The sequence below is a fragment of the Hibiscus syriacus genome, unplaced genomic scaffold (assembly GCF_006381635.1).
Source record: "Hibiscus syriacus cultivar Baekdansim isolate YM2019G1 unplaced genomic scaffold, ASM638163v2 tig00110387_pilon, whole genome shotgun sequence".
In the NCBI taxonomy this organism is placed as follows: Eukaryota; Viridiplantae; Streptophyta; class Magnoliopsida; order Malvales; family Malvaceae; genus Hibiscus; species Hibiscus syriacus.
The window spans coordinates 665,565-684,171 of record NW_024062717.1 but is presented as its reverse complement, the minus strand read 5'-3'; the positions used below and the strand labels follow the sequence as shown (position 1 = coordinate 684,171).

At 35.9% G+C, this 18,607-nt stretch overlaps 2 protein-coding genes across 2 annotated transcripts; both read right to left on the bottom strand.

Annotated features, from left to right (window-relative positions):
• Positions 1–2,054: 2,054 nt before the first annotated feature.
• Positions 2,055–4,597, bottom strand: LOC120122351 (G-type lectin S-receptor-like serine/threonine-protein kinase LECRK3). The gene is made up of 2 exons (XM_039141486.1): positions 4,295–4,597; positions 2,055–2,612 (listed from the first exon to the last, which is right to left on the bottom strand). Exons 1-2 carry the CDS (start codon positions 4,595–4,597, stop codon positions 2,055–2,057), a joined length of 861 nt encoding a protein of 286 aa, XP_038997417.1.
• A 165-nt stretch (positions 4,598–4,762) lies between these two features.
• On the bottom strand, positions 4,763–6,069 carry LOC120122350 (G-type lectin S-receptor-like serine/threonine-protein kinase LECRK1). Its single transcript, XM_039141485.1, has 2 exons — positions 5,485–6,069; positions 4,763–5,395 (listed from the first exon to the last, which is right to left on the bottom strand). Exons 1-2 carry the CDS (start codon positions 6,067–6,069, stop codon positions 4,763–4,765), a joined length of 1,218 nt encoding a protein of 405 aa, XP_038997416.1.
• Between the last annotated feature and the right edge of the window lie 12,538 nt (positions 6,070–18,607).

Below are 18,607 nucleotides of genomic sequence, written 5' to 3'. Positions count from 1 at the left end.
TATTTTTATCTTAATTAAAAAAGATATATTTTATTTTTATCTTAATTTTAAAATATTATAAGAATAAAAAAATAAATATTTAAGTAGTATCTTTCCACCTATAATTTTTTATAAGCTTGCTTAAGTTTGTAGTTTGAGCATGATATTTGTTTAAATATACATTTTGTAACACCCTCAATCCAGTTTAAATAAAAATGTCACGAAATTCATTCGAAACCAAACAAGAAATGAAATCATGCATATCAATCAATTTTATCATTCAATTTCTCTTACTAACCAATTATTAAGCATTCTTAGCTTAAAATCATGTATGGGGACTAAATTGAATTATTTAAAAAGTTCAAGGACTTATTTGTAATTAACACAACTTGAATATTTCCATTCATCATATGATATTAGGACTCATTCAAGGAATGATGAAAATTTCTGCAAGAAACCAAATAGATGGCCGACGTCTCCAATGAGTTTTCTATGGAAAAAGATTGGCAACAGCTCTGGGTTGACCGACCGGATATTAAGTCTTTTTTCCTCTTTCCATTTAATTGGTAGGACCAACAAATATGTGGAAGTATTTGACCTGACTTTCCCCTACCTTTTGGGTTTTTATCATCTTCAATTATTTTTAGTTGCGGCCCATCTTTCCTATTTTATTTGTTTTCTAATTTAACGCAGCAGAGGAATCTCCCGCACATGCAGAGAAAGAAGTAGAGCCGAAGATGTCGAGAAATCAGAGACCCTTCTCTACCTATTTTAACTAAAGACGTCGAGTAATCCCCGTGGATTATGCATATAAAATTTTAGCCTAAACACGCCGATATATCATGAGATCTTTAGGCGTGCACTGTAGAAAATATCCTAGATGAAGAAATAATATTGGAATCACCTTCAATCCAATTTAAATGAAAATGTCACTAAATTCAGTCGAAACCAAACAAGAAGTGGAATCATGTATATCAATCAATTTTATGCTTAATTCTCATTCAATTTCTCTTACTAACCAATTATTAAGCATACTTAACTTAAAATCATGTATGGGGACTAAATTGAATTATTTAAAAAGTTCAAGGACTTATTTGTAATTAACACAACTTGAAAATTTCCATTCATCATATGATATTTGGACTCATTCAAGGAATGATGAAAATTTTTGCAAGTAACCAAATAGATGGCTGAGGTCTCCAATGAGTTTTCTATAGAAAAAGATTGGCAACAGCTCTGGGTTGACCGACCGTATATTAAGTCTGTTCTCCTCTTTCCATTTAATTGGCAGGACCAACAAATATGTGGAAGTATTTAGCACGTCGTTGCCAAAGAACCGTTTTGCTATTGCTAGTTCTTGCACCACACCCACCTATTGCTAGTCTACTCCTTACACAATTATTGATCTAATTATTTATAGCATAAAATAATTTTATCATTAACATAAATATTATAAAAGTATAACAATTTAAATAGTGTAATCTTAATAAAACATAGAAAAAAATAGTGTAATTTCCTTTTTTTTGGTTTTTTGGTAAAATAAAAATTTAGATTATGGGTGGCTCTCCCAGTCCACAGACAGGACATATATAAAACTCAATTGTGATTTATATAGAAATTTACAGATTATCCACCAAGAGTGACGACGGTAAGATTCAAACTTGGTCTCACAAGCTCATATTCATGAATCTCAACCACTTGTACCAACACTCATTGGCAGTGTATTTTCTATATTATTATATATTTTTCCATGAAAGACATTATATTATTGTTTTCTCTTTTGTAACTATTAGAAATTTATTTTACTAGAATTTATCTCTTAGTTTACATTACATTCTTCAACTATATTAAATAAAATAACTCATTGAGTGATCTAAGTGGTAGAAGGGAGTGTTATTTTCGCTAAAGGACTCGTGTTCAAGCAGTTGCGTCGATAGGGTATGTGTAGACGTTATCATTGGCTAACAAAAATTTTGAACAGATATTATCTTATAATCACCCCAGACTATTAGAAAAAACCATCATACATTACATGAAAATCATAATTAAGACAAGTACTAAACCAAAAAACAACATTAGTTAAGTAGTAACATGGGAAGTGATGGAGATGGAGGGATGGGTACATTCATTGTTCCTTCCAGCATCAAGGTCACATTCTTCATCAGTGGACGCAAAGTTGGATCATCTTGAATGCACCACAGCCCCACCTTCACAAACCTTTCCACCATTCTCATGTCCACCTCTTCTTCACCTTCCACAAGCTTGTTCAACTCTCCCCCAACAAAGCAATTGTATACCCATGTTGATAGCAGTATCTCGTCTGCACTACAAACTTGTACTTCTATGTTGCTTCTGCAGCATATGATCTCCAATAGTATCACTCCAAAACTGTATACATCAACTTTTTCCGATACCGATGCACTGCTTTGTCGTTCGGGTGCTGAGTACCATTCTGTCCCTTTGGTCCCGGTGGTACTTCTTGTATTATTAGGCCTCAATAGCTTTGCCAATCCGAAATCCGAGATCTTTGCAGTCAATGAATCATCCAATAGTATGTTATGGGGTTTGAGGTTCCAATGGATGATGCACGCCTCACACTCTTCGTGTAAATAAAGAATACCTTTAGCCACCCACTACAAGAAATTTCGATTGTTTCAATAAAATTATTTATCACTAAAAGTACTAAATTTGTCACGATATATTTATTATGACCAATTTTATTTGTTACCATGTTTGTTAGAACAACATTGTCATGTAAAGTATATTGTGACAAAATTGTGTTCGTTACCATTGTATAGTATTTATTGTAACAATGAAATTTCATTACTATAATTAACTTATCACAATAAAATATGTGTCACAATCAATTAACCATTTCGTCACGAGAAGTACATTTTGTCATAACTAACTTATATTTAAACATCAAATATAAAGGGTTTTTGTGACAAAAATACATAAGGCAACGAAAATTATTTTATCGCAGTTGCTATTTCTTCACTAAATGTAACTTACATAGACGAAATATTTGTTAAAATAAAATAATTATTTTATCACAAAAAGTAAATTTCGTCACATATAAATTAAATTATGACATCAAACAAAAAATGTTTTCGTAACAAAAATACATATTAAAATAAAATTTATTTTCTCACTACTTTTATTTCGTCACTAAATATTTTTTATAATTTTTTATTGTGACTAAATAATTTTGTTATAATTTTTTATTGTGAAAAAATATTATTTGTCACAATTTTTTATAATGAGAAATTAATATTTATTATAAATTGTTATTTTGATTAAATAAATTTGTCAAAAGTTGTTATTTTTAGAAAATATTGTGACGAAATAAATTTAACATAAATTTTTATTTTGACTAAATTTAATATGTTATTGTGACTAAATAAATTTGTTATAATTGATTATTGTGAAAAAATATTATTTGTCATAACATTTTATATTGAGAAATTAATATTAATTATAATTTGTTACTATAACTATTTAAATTTGTCATAATTTATCATAATAATATATGCTATCACTATAGTTAAAATTTATAACAACAAATATAATTTGTCACAAAAACGTGAATATCATTATTTTTGTGACAATGTTTTTTGTAATAATTATAAACACTTTTAGTTACAAAATTCGTCACCATATAACTTTTTTTACGCAAAAAAATATGAAGGAAAATCTTTGTGACAATATATTTTTTCATTATAATTAAAATATATAACGGCAATAACTATTTTTTACTCAAAACTTGAATTTCATTATTTATAGTGACAATTTTTTTTATAATAATAATTATAGCTTATAGTTACAAAACATGTCAATATATGATTTTGTTTTTGTACAAAAAAATAGAGATAATCATTTGTGACTATACATTTTGTCACTATAATTAAAATATATAATTACAAACAAAATTTGTCACAACAAATCTAAATCTCATTATTTATTGTGACAATATTTTCTGTCATGGTTACTAAAACTTTTAGTTACAAAAGTTGTCACTATATGCAATTAATTTGGCGTCAAAAAATTGGAGGGAAACATTTCTGACACAAATTCGTAATAAAATTTATTTTATCACCATATGTTACACATATTCGTTAATTGTGACAAATTATTATGACGATTTTAACTTTTGTCATAATTGTATATCTTTATTAAATCTAATGTAACGATTATTTATTTTATCACCAAAAAATTACTAATAGTGATAAATTTAATTTTGACAAAATAAAATTTATCACAATAGTAAAAATTTCTTGTAGTGACGGCCAATGCAATTCCGGCTCTCTTTCCAAACTGGGCGTCCATTCATGTTGAATAGAAAGTCTGCCAGTGAGCCATTGCTCAAGTATTCATAAACAAGGAGCTTCCTTGAACCTTCCACACAAAAACCTAGCAATCGAACCAAGTTCCTGTGGTTAGTTCTTCCGATAACTATCATCTCGGTTCGAATACGATCCGTTACTCCTTCGTTAACTTTCGGCAATCTCTTGACCACAATACTTTTACCATCCCCTGGCAAAATTCCTTTATAAACTGCTCCGAACGAGCCTCTACATAACTCATCATCGAAGCCATGTGTTGCTTCATCTAAGCTCATTGAAAGTGAATGATCGTAGTGTAAACTGCTCGGTTAAAACTTGACTTGTATTTTCTGAAAGCTTCTCGTAACTTTTGACTCTAAGCCTGTATAGCAAGAAGCTGCACAACGCCATCACGAAAGACAAGCTTGCAACGGAACCCAGACTTAATCCCACAGTTAAAATCAGGCTTCGGTTTGATTGTTTATCAATGTTGGCCTGATTTCAGATGAGGAACCAACAATCACCTTGATGAAGGCTGTAGTGTTTATATTTTCATGTCTTTTACCAAATTTGAGCGGTAGTCTAATCATGTTGCAGTTTGGGATAGAATAGAGAACCCCACCACAGGAGCATTCTTCCTCGCAAGCTTTCTTACACTCTTCCTTGTCCAAATTATGCTTCACATAATTAGGATCACCAGCCCACTCCATATTCTCCAACGTAGTGATGTTGTACTGTATCAATAGATCTTTCCTTGACTCGCACCCATCCACGGTAAAATTCTGAGAGCAGCTCGGGATTTTGGTGTTCTCTAAGGTGAAACCAGGATAGCAATAGCACCCGAAATCGTCACCCTTGCTGGAGCAGTAGCTGTTCAACCCACAGTGACCATTAACATCACATACATCATCCACATCCTGCCAAATGTTTGAGATGGTATTGTTTTCAAGTTGATGGGAGTACAGTCTGAAAATTCCGTTAGGATCAAGGCTTGCTCTATAGATGATCATCGTTTGGTTCCCAGTTGTAGAGCCATTCGCCACAATCCTTTCTCCGTAGAGATCTGATTCTGAAGACATTGTTAGAATGCCTCTCTGTTGAGATTTAACACAGAGAAAGGATAGCCATAGGTACGAGTGGACCAGTATGAGTCAATAATATCAAGTTCGGCAGAATTATTTACATAAGCTACAAGGTTACCATCAGTCTGCATGCTCAGCAAAAACTGACCACCGGCGTGGTTTGATCTTGACACACTGGAAATCAACTGGTTATGATCTCTTGTTAAATTCTGGCCTCCTAAGATTGTGTCGGTCGGGAAATCAAAGCTCTCCCAAACAACAGACCTGTTCTGGTAGAGCACGAAATTCCCCAAGTCCAGCATACAAGCCGAATAAACAGACCCCGAGCTGGAAGTGTTAGCAATTATTTTCTGTGCACCGTTCTCAGTCCTTAAAGGCAACTTGCCTTGTGCTGTGAACTCCAAAGTAGAACTAGCGGAGACCGGCGGATCATCCCGATTTGCAGTCCAGACAGTGGTGTTTTCCGGGCGGTCGACAAGCCAAACTCCTACAGCATATCCACTGCCTTGCCGATAGAAACCAAACTCAAAGTGGCCTGAAGGTGAAGGCCATGATCTCTGGTGTTTTCCGGCATATAGAATAGAACCTGGTAGGATAATATTGGACTCGTTTTCTTGAGCTATGACATTAACATGTAAAGAAACCACAACGAAAAGCAAGAGAATGTGTGACAGTAGATGAGCCATATTTCGGATGGAGATGAGAAAGAAGCCCTCTTTGCTTTGCAAAATATTTTCACCTTGATTTTTCGCAACCAAAGTTGAATGGAAATTTAGGCGATGTTCATAAAATCTAGACTTAAAAAATGTTGGGGGTAAAGTTTCACAAATGATCCATGACTATAGGATATTATTTTGTTGAGTCACCTGTGTAGACACCCGTTTTTGTCCGGGTCTTTTATATTTATTTTATTATTATTATTTATTATTATTATTATTTATTATTATTATTATTATTATTATTATTATTATTTACAATATACATATTTTTGTAGGCCAATCCCGAGGCCCATTCTCGAAGCCCACCAAGAACCCAATAAGCTCACCCATCAGCCAAACCCTGAACCTAATTCACCATAAAGCTATCATCTAACAACCAACTGCCACAGTCGTTGGCCTTCCATCTCCCAGCCGTGCTTGAGGCGTCGATGGTGAATCCCGAGCCGGTCGTCATCAGCAATCTGGTCACACAGTGAAGCAAATGTCATCAACAGTGTATCAAACTTACCCCAAATCTAAAAACCCATTAAAATAACACCCAAAAATCCCGAAAAATCTGGACTTTATTCACCCAAATCAGAGAAATCAAATCCTATCCATAGACCTCATCATCTCACCCAAAAAGAAGGATTTAAAAATCAACATGCATCAAAGAGAGGGGATTCGGGTTTTGAGAAAAAAAATAAAAATAAAGAGAACTAAAAAAAATCCTTACCAAAAAAAAGGAGTGTTGATCATCGCTTCACCGGACCAAGAGCCTTTCATCTCTGAAGGTAAGGGTCTTGTGTTGGTTGGGGTTTGGTTTTGGGGTTCTATTCTTTTTGTTTTGTTGGAGAACAGAGGCAAAATGAGAGAGGAAGAGTAGAGAACGGATGGGAGGGGGGAAGAATTGAAAATAGGGTTCCCAATATTTTAAGGTGGTATATAGCAACTTAATGGAACGACACAGTATTGGATGCTAGGATTCCATGTGTTGGGTGTATGGTTTAATCGCGTCAAAAGGGTCCTCATCTTGTAACATTTTAATTTTAGTCATTAATGAACTTTTACTTTCTTATATTTTGAGCTTCCATTTTGTTTTATGTTATAATTCCATCCTCATCTGCGTTTGTATTTTTATGTTCATATTTGAATTTCAGCCATCCTACTTTAATTTGTTTTTATCTAGGTAGTGTATGTTTTCATTAATGCATTTCAATCACTTTTTTTTTACATTGTTTTGCTTTTGGTCAAGTTTATGATGATGGCATGTTATTTTATTTTATTTTATTCTAATCCTGGATATTGTTTTGTGGTTTATTCTCATTTTTGGTCATCTATTGTTCGATATATTTGATTATTGTCCCGGTTTATTATTGATTTTGCAGTTTAGAATTACAAGTTATTATTAATATCTTTTAGCCCTCTTAATTACTATATATGTGTAATTACCTTTATTTGTGGTCTCGTTTAAGGATTTTATATTCTCATATTAGTTTTTTACATATGTACATATATTTGAATATATCCATGACTTGTATATATATATATTAATGTTATGTAGTCTGTATATAGTGTTGTACTATACATTTTATTACATGCATGCATGCGTGTATTATATATACTTACCAAACATTTAGATTTTTTTTTATATATCGAATAGTTATATGCATAATAATATATTTTAATTTTTTAGGATCATGTATATATTTATTTAACATATTCCGATCTTCATATATTTATGTATGTACTTAGAGCTGATATTTTGAACAATCTCAAATGTTTGTTTAATGATTAATATGTTTAATGTCATTTATTCGAATACTTTCAAGAACGTCTTTTATAGAACGGACGTGGAAAGTATCACTTGGTCGAAGTGATGCAATCCTATACGACGTTCAAACAGAATGAAAAAACGCAAATTCTTCCTTTTACGAGCTTATAGAAATTATTTTTATTGTTATTCTATTTTTTGTTATTTTATTTGATGTTCATATTGTTTAATATTTAAATTTTAATCTTTATTATTATTTCTTCATTGAATCTTAATAGTGATGTATGTTTTGGAAAAATAAAATATGATGTATTTTATGTCAATTTTCGATATTTTTTTAAAAGAGAAAATATTCTTTACAAGTAAGAAATAGACGAGGTAGCTTTCCCGACGGAGGATTGCAAATCTCGGGATTTCTTGTCGAGAAAAGGGTTTTTTTTCTTTTATTTTAACTAATATTCAATAAATAAATTATAATTGATTTATCATTCTTTTTTTATAATTTTTATTGTATTAATGGTTGTTATATTAATATTAACGATACAGGTTTTAGATAAATTAAGCATATTTTATTTTCTACTCATGTCAATATTATTTAGTGGTAATTCAAAGATGGAATATACTTTATAGATAAGAAATGATGAGATAGCTTTCCCGTTGGAGGATTGCAAATCTTAAGATTTCTTACCAATTGAAGTATTTCTATTATTTTAACAAATATTCAATAAATAGATCATATTTTTACTTCTGCTTCAAATTTTAAGTTCCACCATTTACGACTATATATAAGTGACTAAGTACCGATTTTGGGCGTTGTGAGGGGTGTTTACCCTTCCCTATACGTAACCGACTCCCGAATCTGTTTTAAATGAATCTTTGGTAACGTAGACCGAATTTTTGTCTTATAAAATTATTTTTCTTAAAATTGTTTTTAAAAGACGTTTTTAGGTATTCGACCTACCTAACCCAAAGGTCGATGGCGACTCTTTTCAATTTTATTCAAATCCGTTCAAAATCACCAAATCTTTTAAATTAAAGTCATAATTGTGTTTTTAAAAATAATAAATAATTGTTTTAAAAAAATGGTTATGACAGCTTGGCGACTCTGCTGGGGAGATCTAGAGAGTCAGGCTGTCGGTCGCTTATATATGGTCGTTATGGTGGAAATTATAAGTTCGAATCTTTAGTAAAACTATGATCTATTTATTGAATTTTTATGTATTATTTTTATCTCTTTATTTTTTTATATACTAACATTTTAATTGTTTTCATTTTTTTTCCAGATATTTCTTAGTTCTCGTTGGGTGTTATTTTTTATTTTTATTTTCCCTGTTTTTGAGTCAAAGGTTTGTTTGTTTCTCCTCACACACATCACTTTCATTAGCATAACATGAGCTCTAGACATGAGTTTTGATCCAAATTAGTTAGGGTGATTGCTTTACTCTCGTAAGAATTTATTCTTCGTATGAGTTTTAGCAAATAACCCATGGGATACATACCTTATACCTTCGTAGGAATTTATTCCTCGTATGGGTATAAGGCAGTGACTCCCCTCGAATTGAACTCGGTCCGTTTGAAACCTGTAATGGGTGAGGATTGAGGGTTTGGTAGCCCAAGGGGGCACTGACATCAAGGACGATTCGAGTTCCTTTTTTCCTGTTAGAGCTGAAACCATGCATATAGTGAACCATAGAACGGTCACACTAGGTAGAGTCATACTGAACCTCTGTCCGTCAATAGGTACCCAAAATAGGCGTACACAATGGAGAAACCCTCTAACCTTTTTATTTTATTTTATTTATTTATTTTTGAGTGTGTAGAATAGATTTATTCTTTTAAAGCATGTGAAATAGAATTTAGGTGCAGTTAGAATTTAATTAATTTAGGAGGGTAGAGAGCATGTTTGGGTAGGACCCTTTTTGAGGAATATTATTCGGGTAGATAATACATAAATAGAATAGATTTATTTCCCGTTTTACTTATCTTTTTATGTTAAATTTATGCAATTGTTTTGACTAACTGTTTTGTTTTGTTTTGTTTATTTTTTTCATACTGCATAGACATATCATTAGAAAAGGCGATTGATCTGTGAGTATCGATAAAGTGGAAAGACTTTCACGATGGAAAGGAGTTTTCTAAACAAAGAAGTGAATCCAGCAGATGTAAGGAACTGGTCCGAAGCCAAGCAGAAAGAGCAGGGAGATAGTCTATCAGGGAACTACGTGTCGGATCTGTCTGATTATACACCAGCTTCTTTAAAATAGAATGAGCTTCAGGGATTGAAAACAATTTGGGAAAGTTGGAATCTTATTGAGAGGCAAGCTTTTCAGCAGACTTATGGGGATATATTTCATATGATATACGTGAAGGTAGACCCGGTTCTCATACGATGCATAATACAGTTTTGGAATCCGGCCTATAGTTGTTTCACATTCAACCGAGAGGACATGACTCCAACCCTCGAGGAATACCAATTTCTGTTGAATTTTCCAAGCGTTAAAGTAGACAAAGTTTACTCCCGATCGATAAAAGGGCCTTCTTTTAAGTCAAAGCTTGCAAAGATCTCGGGCACAAGCGACAAATGGGTAAATGATCGCTTGCAACGCAAGGGAGAAAGTGAGGGAGTGCCGTGGTTTCACTTACAAAAGATAGCTGAAGCACATGTAGATGAAAACGTGCGTAGAGATGTATTTGCTTTGGGTATATATGGTTTGGTAATCTTTCCAAAATGTTTGGGGCTGATCGAGCTAGCAGTAGTCGATTTGGTTGAGAAGTTAGGAAGAGAGGTGAATCCAGTCCATGCAATTCTTGCTGAAACTTTCCGATCTTTGAATATATGTAGAAGGTTGGGGGGAGGTCGTTTTATGGGTTGTGCTCAATTGCTTACTGTGTGGATCAGAAGCCATTTCTGGAAGGAAGAAAAAGTCAACTATAACCGTTTTTTGAAAGATTATTCTCCTGTTGCTGAGTACCTTACGAAGGAGTGGCCTGAAGTATCTCAGAAAGATCAATGGATTGATTTCTTCCGGAATCTACAAAGTCAAAACATAGCATGGCGAACACCGTGGCTGATGCATACACAAATCTTGTTCAAGTGCGGAGATTTGGACTGGATCATATTACTGGGACTGTGGGGAGGAGTGGGATACGCTCCTTTGTTGATATTGAGACAGTACGGTGCCCGACAGTTTGTTCCCGTGACTCATGGGTTGACTGGTGCTGAATTTGATTATAAAGAAGGCAATTATAGAAAGAAAATCAAAGATGTGGCTGATTCCTGGAGGATGACTTTTAGGACTAAAGTAATTGGAGCGGATGTTATTTTAACGCCTGATTATGAAGCCTGGAGAATCAGGAGGGTAAATGATAAAATACCTTTAACATCTGGAGAGGGATCAAGGTCGATAGAAGAACAAATCAGAAATATCCCTTCGAATCTGGAAATCCAAAGAATTGAATTTGAAATGGAAAAGGCTAAAGATTCCAAGAAAATAGAAGAGATGGAGAGAGAAAACTTCATGTTGACTATCGAGGCTGAATTTCATGCCAGACAGTTTATAATGATGAGAGAACGGAAAGAGGAGGTGGAAGCCGATTTAGAAGACTTAAAAAAAGATTATCAAAGGGTGCAGCAAGTGAGAAAGAGACTTGGATCCAGAGAATTAGCGGCTGCAAGACGGCGAATCAAAAGTATGGAAATTGAGAACAGGTGTCAGATCAAGAAGATAGAAGCTGGAAAAGCAAAGGTATGCGAGCTAGAGGCCGATAAAAAAGGAATTGATCAAGCAGTATAAAGCTGAGGCTCGTAGAGCTCAAAAACTCCATGAAGAAAAAGAAGTCAGCCTGAAAGAATTAGAAGAAGAAAAGAATCAAGTCCAGGGGTTAAAAACTGAGATGAACAGTATAATTGAGGACTTTGAGGACAAAGATCGAAGAATTTTAGAGCTCGAAGAAGAAAGAAAGCGAAAGAAAGAAGAGATGTGGTCTGAGAGACAGGGATGGAATCGATTCCTCGATAGAAAGCAGGCAGAGATTGGATCGTGGATGCAGAGATTCTCGACAAAAAGTCAGCAAGTAGATGAGCTCACGGGAGAAATGGGAGAATTACAGATGAGATTCGAACATGAGATGAGCCAATCTCAAGCTATGAATGATGAGCTCAAAAGTCATGTATCGAACCTTGAGCAATCCCTTCTGCAAGTGCAAGTTCCTCCCGTTTCAGTGGACCTAAGAGTTGCTCTCGAAGAAAACAAATCTTTCCAGAAGGAAATCAGAGAATTAAAGGGTGAACTCCAGAAATGTCGAATTCATATTACCAATCTAGAAAAAGAGATCAAACGCATCAATAAGGGATGGGAAAATACATACGAGCATTATCGATCCTTAGTAGAAGAGCGCGAGCGCATGATGGGGGAAACTATTGCTCAAATGGGTGAAGTGGCTCGGTACATGAATGAATTAGCCAATAGAGCGGAGATCATCCAACTGCGCACAAATCCGGTTTCTGAATATACAAGGGAGATCATCGCCATTATGAATGAAATTGTAGAGCTGAGTCTGAGGGCTAGGCCTTATATGTAATAGAACTCCTTTGTAATGAGTGAAACTTTTTATCCAATGAAAGTATTTCCGAATGGTTACTGCTTGGGTCAACGCCTTTTATTTGCATTTCATACTTGCATCATTCATTATGCATAAGTAAATTCATTATTTATAATGCATCACCAATAAAATGTATCATTTATAGCACATTACCAATAATATGCATTCGAATTTAAAAGAACAATAAAATTAATTTCCGAAGGGTTATGTGACAGACGATTCTGGCAAGTAAGAACTCCAATCCTTATCACACGCGAAGTAGAGCCATGGAGGCCAAGCTTGATCAATTAAAGAAAGAAATGCAAGAAGATTTACTAAGAATACAACAAGAATGGCAGGCAAAGATGGATCAGTCACAAAAGTCAATTATAGATCAAATCCTGCAAAGCCAGGCTAATATGATGAATGAGATGATAACCAAGATGTCTGGGATACGTACTGAAACAGTTAAAGAACCAAGCGCTGCCCCTGTTGAAGTTTCTAGGCAGGAGTCTACCCCGAGACTAGTTATCTCACCTGAAAAGCTAGTTGAACATCCTGCAGGGTCTTCAGCTGTAAAGGTTCAAATGGCCACGACTAACCCTCAAAACAGTCCTTATGAGTATATTGATGTAGATCCTGAGGAAATGGAGAAACCTAAAACGGAAGTACCAGAGCATTTAAAGGACTGGTGCAAAGGGTTTTTTAAAGAAATGGGAAAGCAGGGTTCTCAAGACGGAATGAATGCAGAGGAATTGAGTCTTGTGCCAGACCTAGTATTACCACCAAAGTTCAAAATGCCGGAATTTGAAAAGTATGATGGAAAAACTTGTCCTGTTGCTCACTTGACCATGTTTTGTCGAAGAATGACAGGATTCGTGAAGGATGATGGGCTATTAATTCACTGTTTCCAGGCCAGCTTGACGGGGTCAGCTGTCAGATGGTATAACCAATTAACCCGAGCTAAAATAGGGTCTTGGAAGGATTTGGCCAATGCATTTAAAGAACAATATCAACACGTTACCGACATGATGCCTGATCGTGTTACTCTCCAAAATATGGAGATGAAGCATAATGAGACCTTCCGACAATACGCTCAGCGCTGGAGGGATATTGCCGCTCAGGTGCATCCACCGCTTATTGAGAGGGAGTTTATAACCATGTTTATAGATACGTTAAAATCTCCTTATATTGATCATATGTTAGGAGTGGCCACTAAGAGCTTCTCTGATATCGTGATGTGTGGAGAGATGATCGAGAGAGCATTAAAGAAGGGGCAGATTGTCGGTAGCCAAACTCCTGCAAAGAAACCCTATGTGAAAAGGAAAGAATGAGAGGTGAATAATGTAAATTTCTCTGTGAGTAAGCCGAAGATGGGAAATTCTTCTTCATCTCAAGGAGAGACTAAGCGCAAGCATAACAATGAAAGGATGACGTTCACTCCTATACCAATGACTTACAGTGAGCTCTTCCATGGATTAGTCCAAGCTCACGTAGTATCACCAAAATTCATTGATCCAATTAAACCACCTTATCCAAAATGCTTCAACGAAAATGAGACATGCGAATATCATGCAAATCTCAGAGGACATAACATTGAAAAGTGTCTCGCTTTTAAAAGAGTGGTTGAAGATCTGATCAAGAGAAAGGTGGTGTCCTTTAATGATTCTGAAGCACCCTGTGTTGCTGCAAACCCGCTTCCAAATCATCAGAATCAGGGAGTGAACGCTATTGAGAAAAATCAGAAAATTAAAAGGAGAATTGAAGAAATAAGAACACCACTGAAGTGGGTATATGCTCAAATAAAGGAGAGAGGGTTGCTGAGCCCTAGAAATGAATGCTCAACGGAAAAGACAGAGAACTTTTGTGAATACCATGGTGAAAATGGTCATCAGATTCAGGACTGTCAAGAATTCAGGCAAATAGTCCAAGAATTAATGAACAAGCAGGAGTTGCAGTTCTATGAAGAAAGAATGAGTGAGAATGAAAGATATATTTGCGCTTCTGAAGAAAATTCAAGGGAAGCTGAAAAGAATTTAAAAAAGCCTGTCCTGGTCATATCGAAACCAAATTACGAGGCCAGCAGTGAAAGTATAACATCTAGAGTAGTGATCAAAACCCCTGCGCCTTTTGCCTACAAGAGTAACAAGAGTGTTCCCTGGGACTATACATGCCAAATTAATACTCCTGAGAGTAAGGAGGAAGAGGTTGCTGAAGTTGGATTTTCACCAGGAGTGGAAGATGCTATGCTCCTGGAAAGGCTGATAAAGCAAGAGATGTGGTTATTAAAGATCCTGATGATAAATTGAATGAGCCTGTTAAGATTGAGGAGGCTCAGGAATTTTTAAAGTTTCTGAAACACAGCGAGTATAATATTGTGGAACAGCTTCATAAGACCCCAGCGCGGATTTCAATGTTATCTCTACTGTTGCATTCGGAAGTACATCGAAATACTCTGATCAAAGTGCTGAATGAAACTTTTGTAGGGAAGGATATACCGGTGGAACGGGTGGACAGGATGGTAAATCATATTAATGCAGATAATTTTATTTATTTTTATGATGACGAAATACCTGAGGATGGAAAAGGCAGGGGCAAGGCTTTACACATTACGGCTCATTGCAAAGGAGTTATCGTCTCAGGTGTGTTAATTGACAACGGATCAGCCTTGAATGTTATGCCATTCGCCACTCTAAATAGACTTCCTGTGGATGTATCACAAATGAGGGTTTGTGGCAATGCTGTAAGGGCATTTGATGGGACAGAACGCAAGATAATGGGGAAGATGATTATCCCTCTCAGAATTGGCCCTACAACATTTGAAGTAGATTTTGTTGTCATGGATATTCATCCGAGTTATAGTTGCTTGCTAGGGAGACCCTGGATTCACATGGCTGGGGCAGTCCCTTCATCCCTTCACCAAAAGCTCCGATTCATTGTTGATGGGACTCTGGTGACCATCAAAGCGGAAGAAGACATCATTGCCTCTATCACTACAGATGCACCATATGTAGGGGTAGATGAAAATGCACTAGAGTCCTCCTTCTAGTCCTTGGAATTTGTTAATGCTACTTTTATTTCTGAAGGCAAAAGAATTCCCATTCCTCATCTTTCAAAAAATACAAAGATGCAATTAAAGGAGACCTTAGCTAGAGGAGCAAAGGTAGGGAAAGGCTTGGGAAAGAAACTGCAAGGAATCACTGAAGGGTCGGCTCCAGTTCCTAAAAGAAATTATTTTGGTCTCGGATACAAACCAACGTACCATGATAAAGTCAAGGATGCACAAAAGCTTAAGGAAAGGAGGAAGGCAAGAGTAAAGGGAGAAGATCTTGTTTGGGGACCCATGGTCATTCCACCACTCTCCAAATCTTTTGTGTCTGTAGGATTTGTGATTGACACGCTGAAACAGTCAGGATATTGAAGATACAGAATTTGTTGAAGATTTATTGGGAAGCCTGAGCATCAACGTTATCACAGAAGAGTCTACTGGAGAGTGTTCATTGGCATCAATCCGTCCGTGTCCTCCTGGCTATGTTTTGAACAATTACACTGTTGAAGAACTCCCTGTATTCTATAAGCACTTTTCAAAGTCTTCAGATATCAATTGTTCGAGTAATGATACTTTTGAACCACAAATTGATTTTGAAAATGACATGTGTCTCGAAGAATCTGAAGGTTATAAAGATGAAGAGGAATGTGAGTTAAACTCTGAGCTTGTTAGAATGATGGAGCAAGAAGATAGAAAAATATTGCCCCACAAAGAGACAACTGAAACAATAAATTTGGGAACAGAAGAGGATATAAAGGAAGTTAAAATTGGCACTTCACTCTCACCAAAAATAAGAGATGGTCTTATAAGCCTTCTTCGGGAATATAGGGATGTGTTTGCTTGGTCTTATCAAGATATGCCGGGGTTGGAGACTGACATTGTGATGCACAAGCTACCAATAAAACCGGAATGCAAGCCTGTTCAGCAAAAACTTCGAAGAATGAGACCAGATATGCTATTAAAAATCAAGGAAGAAGTGAAGAAACAATTCGATGCTGGATTCTTACAAGTGGCCAAATACCCTGAATGGGTAGCAAACATAGTGCCAGTTCCAAAGAAAGATGGCAAAGTTCGGATGTGTGTTGATTACCGGGATCTCAATCGAGCGAGCCCCAAAGATAATTTTCCACTCCCACATATCGATACTTTGGTTGACAATACGGCTGGTCATGCTCTTTTCTCTTTCATGGATGGTTTCTCAGGTTACAATCAAATTAAGATGGACCCAGAAGACATGGAAAAGACAACTTTTGTGACAATGTGGGGAACATTTTGTTACAAGGTGATGCCCTTCGGACTTAAGAACGACGGGGCAACATATCAAAGAGCAATGGTTACGTTGTTCCACGATATGATGCACAGGGATATAGAAGTGTACGTGGATGATATGATTGCTAAATCACAAACCGAAGAAGAACATGTAAAAGTCTTAAGGAAGCTGTTTTCAAGATTAAGAAAATACCAGCTCAAGCTTAACCCAACCAAGTGCACATTCGGAGCTACTTCAGGGAAGTTATTGGGATTTGTAGTCAGTGAGAATGGGATAGAAATAGATCCTGGTAAAGTCAAAGCAATTTTGGAATTACCTCCCCCTAGAACGCAAAAGGAAGTACGAGGTTTTCTGGGAAGGTTAAATTATATTGCCAGATTCATCTCTCAGTTGACCGAGAAATGTGATCCAATATTCCGATTACTGAGAAAGCAAAACCCAGGAGAATGGGATGATAGTTGCCAAGAATGCTTCGATAGAATTAAGAGTTACTTAATTAATGCTCCTGTCTTGATGCCACCAATCCCAAACAAACCATTGATTTTATATTTGACTGTCTTTGAGAAGTCAATGGGATGTGTGTTGGCCCAACATGACGAAACTGGAAGAAGAGAACGAGCTATTTACTATCTTAGTAAGAAATTCACTGACTGTGAGACTCGATACTCCTCTATCGAAAAGCTGTGTTGTGCTTTAGTATGGACTACTAAGAGGCTGAGACAGTATTTGTTGTATCATACTACCTGGTTGATATCAAGACTGGATCCGTTAAAGTACCTGATGGAATCAACGGCTCTAACTGGAAGGATGGCGAGATGGCAAATGTTGTTGTCCGAATTTGATATAGTCTACATGAACCAGAAATCAGTTAAAGGAAGTGCTCTTGCAGATTTCCTGGCAAGCAGAGCATTAGAAGACTATGAGCCAGTAAAATTTGATTTTCCGAATGAGGACTTAATGAGTATATTTGTTACTGAAGAAGATACTCCGAAAAATGAAGCATGGAAAATGAACTTCGATGGCGCTTCTAATGCTGTGGGACATGGAATTGGGGCAATACTAGTTTCACCTGAGGGAGATCATTATCCTTGTACTAGTAGGCTCGCCTTTGAATGCACTAACAATATGGCGGAATATGAAGCATGTATCTTAGGTATTCAAGCTGCAATTGAGCGCAAAGTTAAAAGTCTGGAAGTATTCGGCGATTCTGCTCTGGTTATTTATCAGCTTCGCGGGGAATGGATGACTCGAGACTCCAAGTTGATAGAATACAAGAACTTAGTGATGGAGTTGATCAAAGAGTTTGAAGAAATTTCTTTTGCTTATCTTCCTCGTGAAGAAAATCAAATGGCAGATGCCTTGGCTACGTTGGCAGCTATGTTTAAGGCCGATGATCAGTCTCGAATGATGCCTATTCGGATGAGTATAAGAGAAATGCCAGCTCATTGTTGCAACATAGAGGAAGAAGAGGATGATAGTCTCCCATGGTATTATGATATTCTCCAATATGTGAAGTATCGGGCTTACCCGGCGGAGGCAGCTGAGAATGATAAACGGACCTTAAGAAGATTAGCAATGGGGTATGTCCTTGATGGAGATATATTGTATAAAAAGGGCAAGGATCAGGTGCTTTTGAGATGTGTGGATAGAATCGAGGCCAAGAAAATACTTGAGGAAGTCCATGAAGGAGTTTGTGGAACACATGCTAATGGATTCACAATGGTTAGAAAAATCATGAGGTTTGGGTACTATTGGTCCACTATGGAAGGAGATTGTATCAGATTTGCTCGAAGATGTCATAAATGCCAGATTCATGATAACCAAATACATGTTCCTCCTTCACCACTCCATG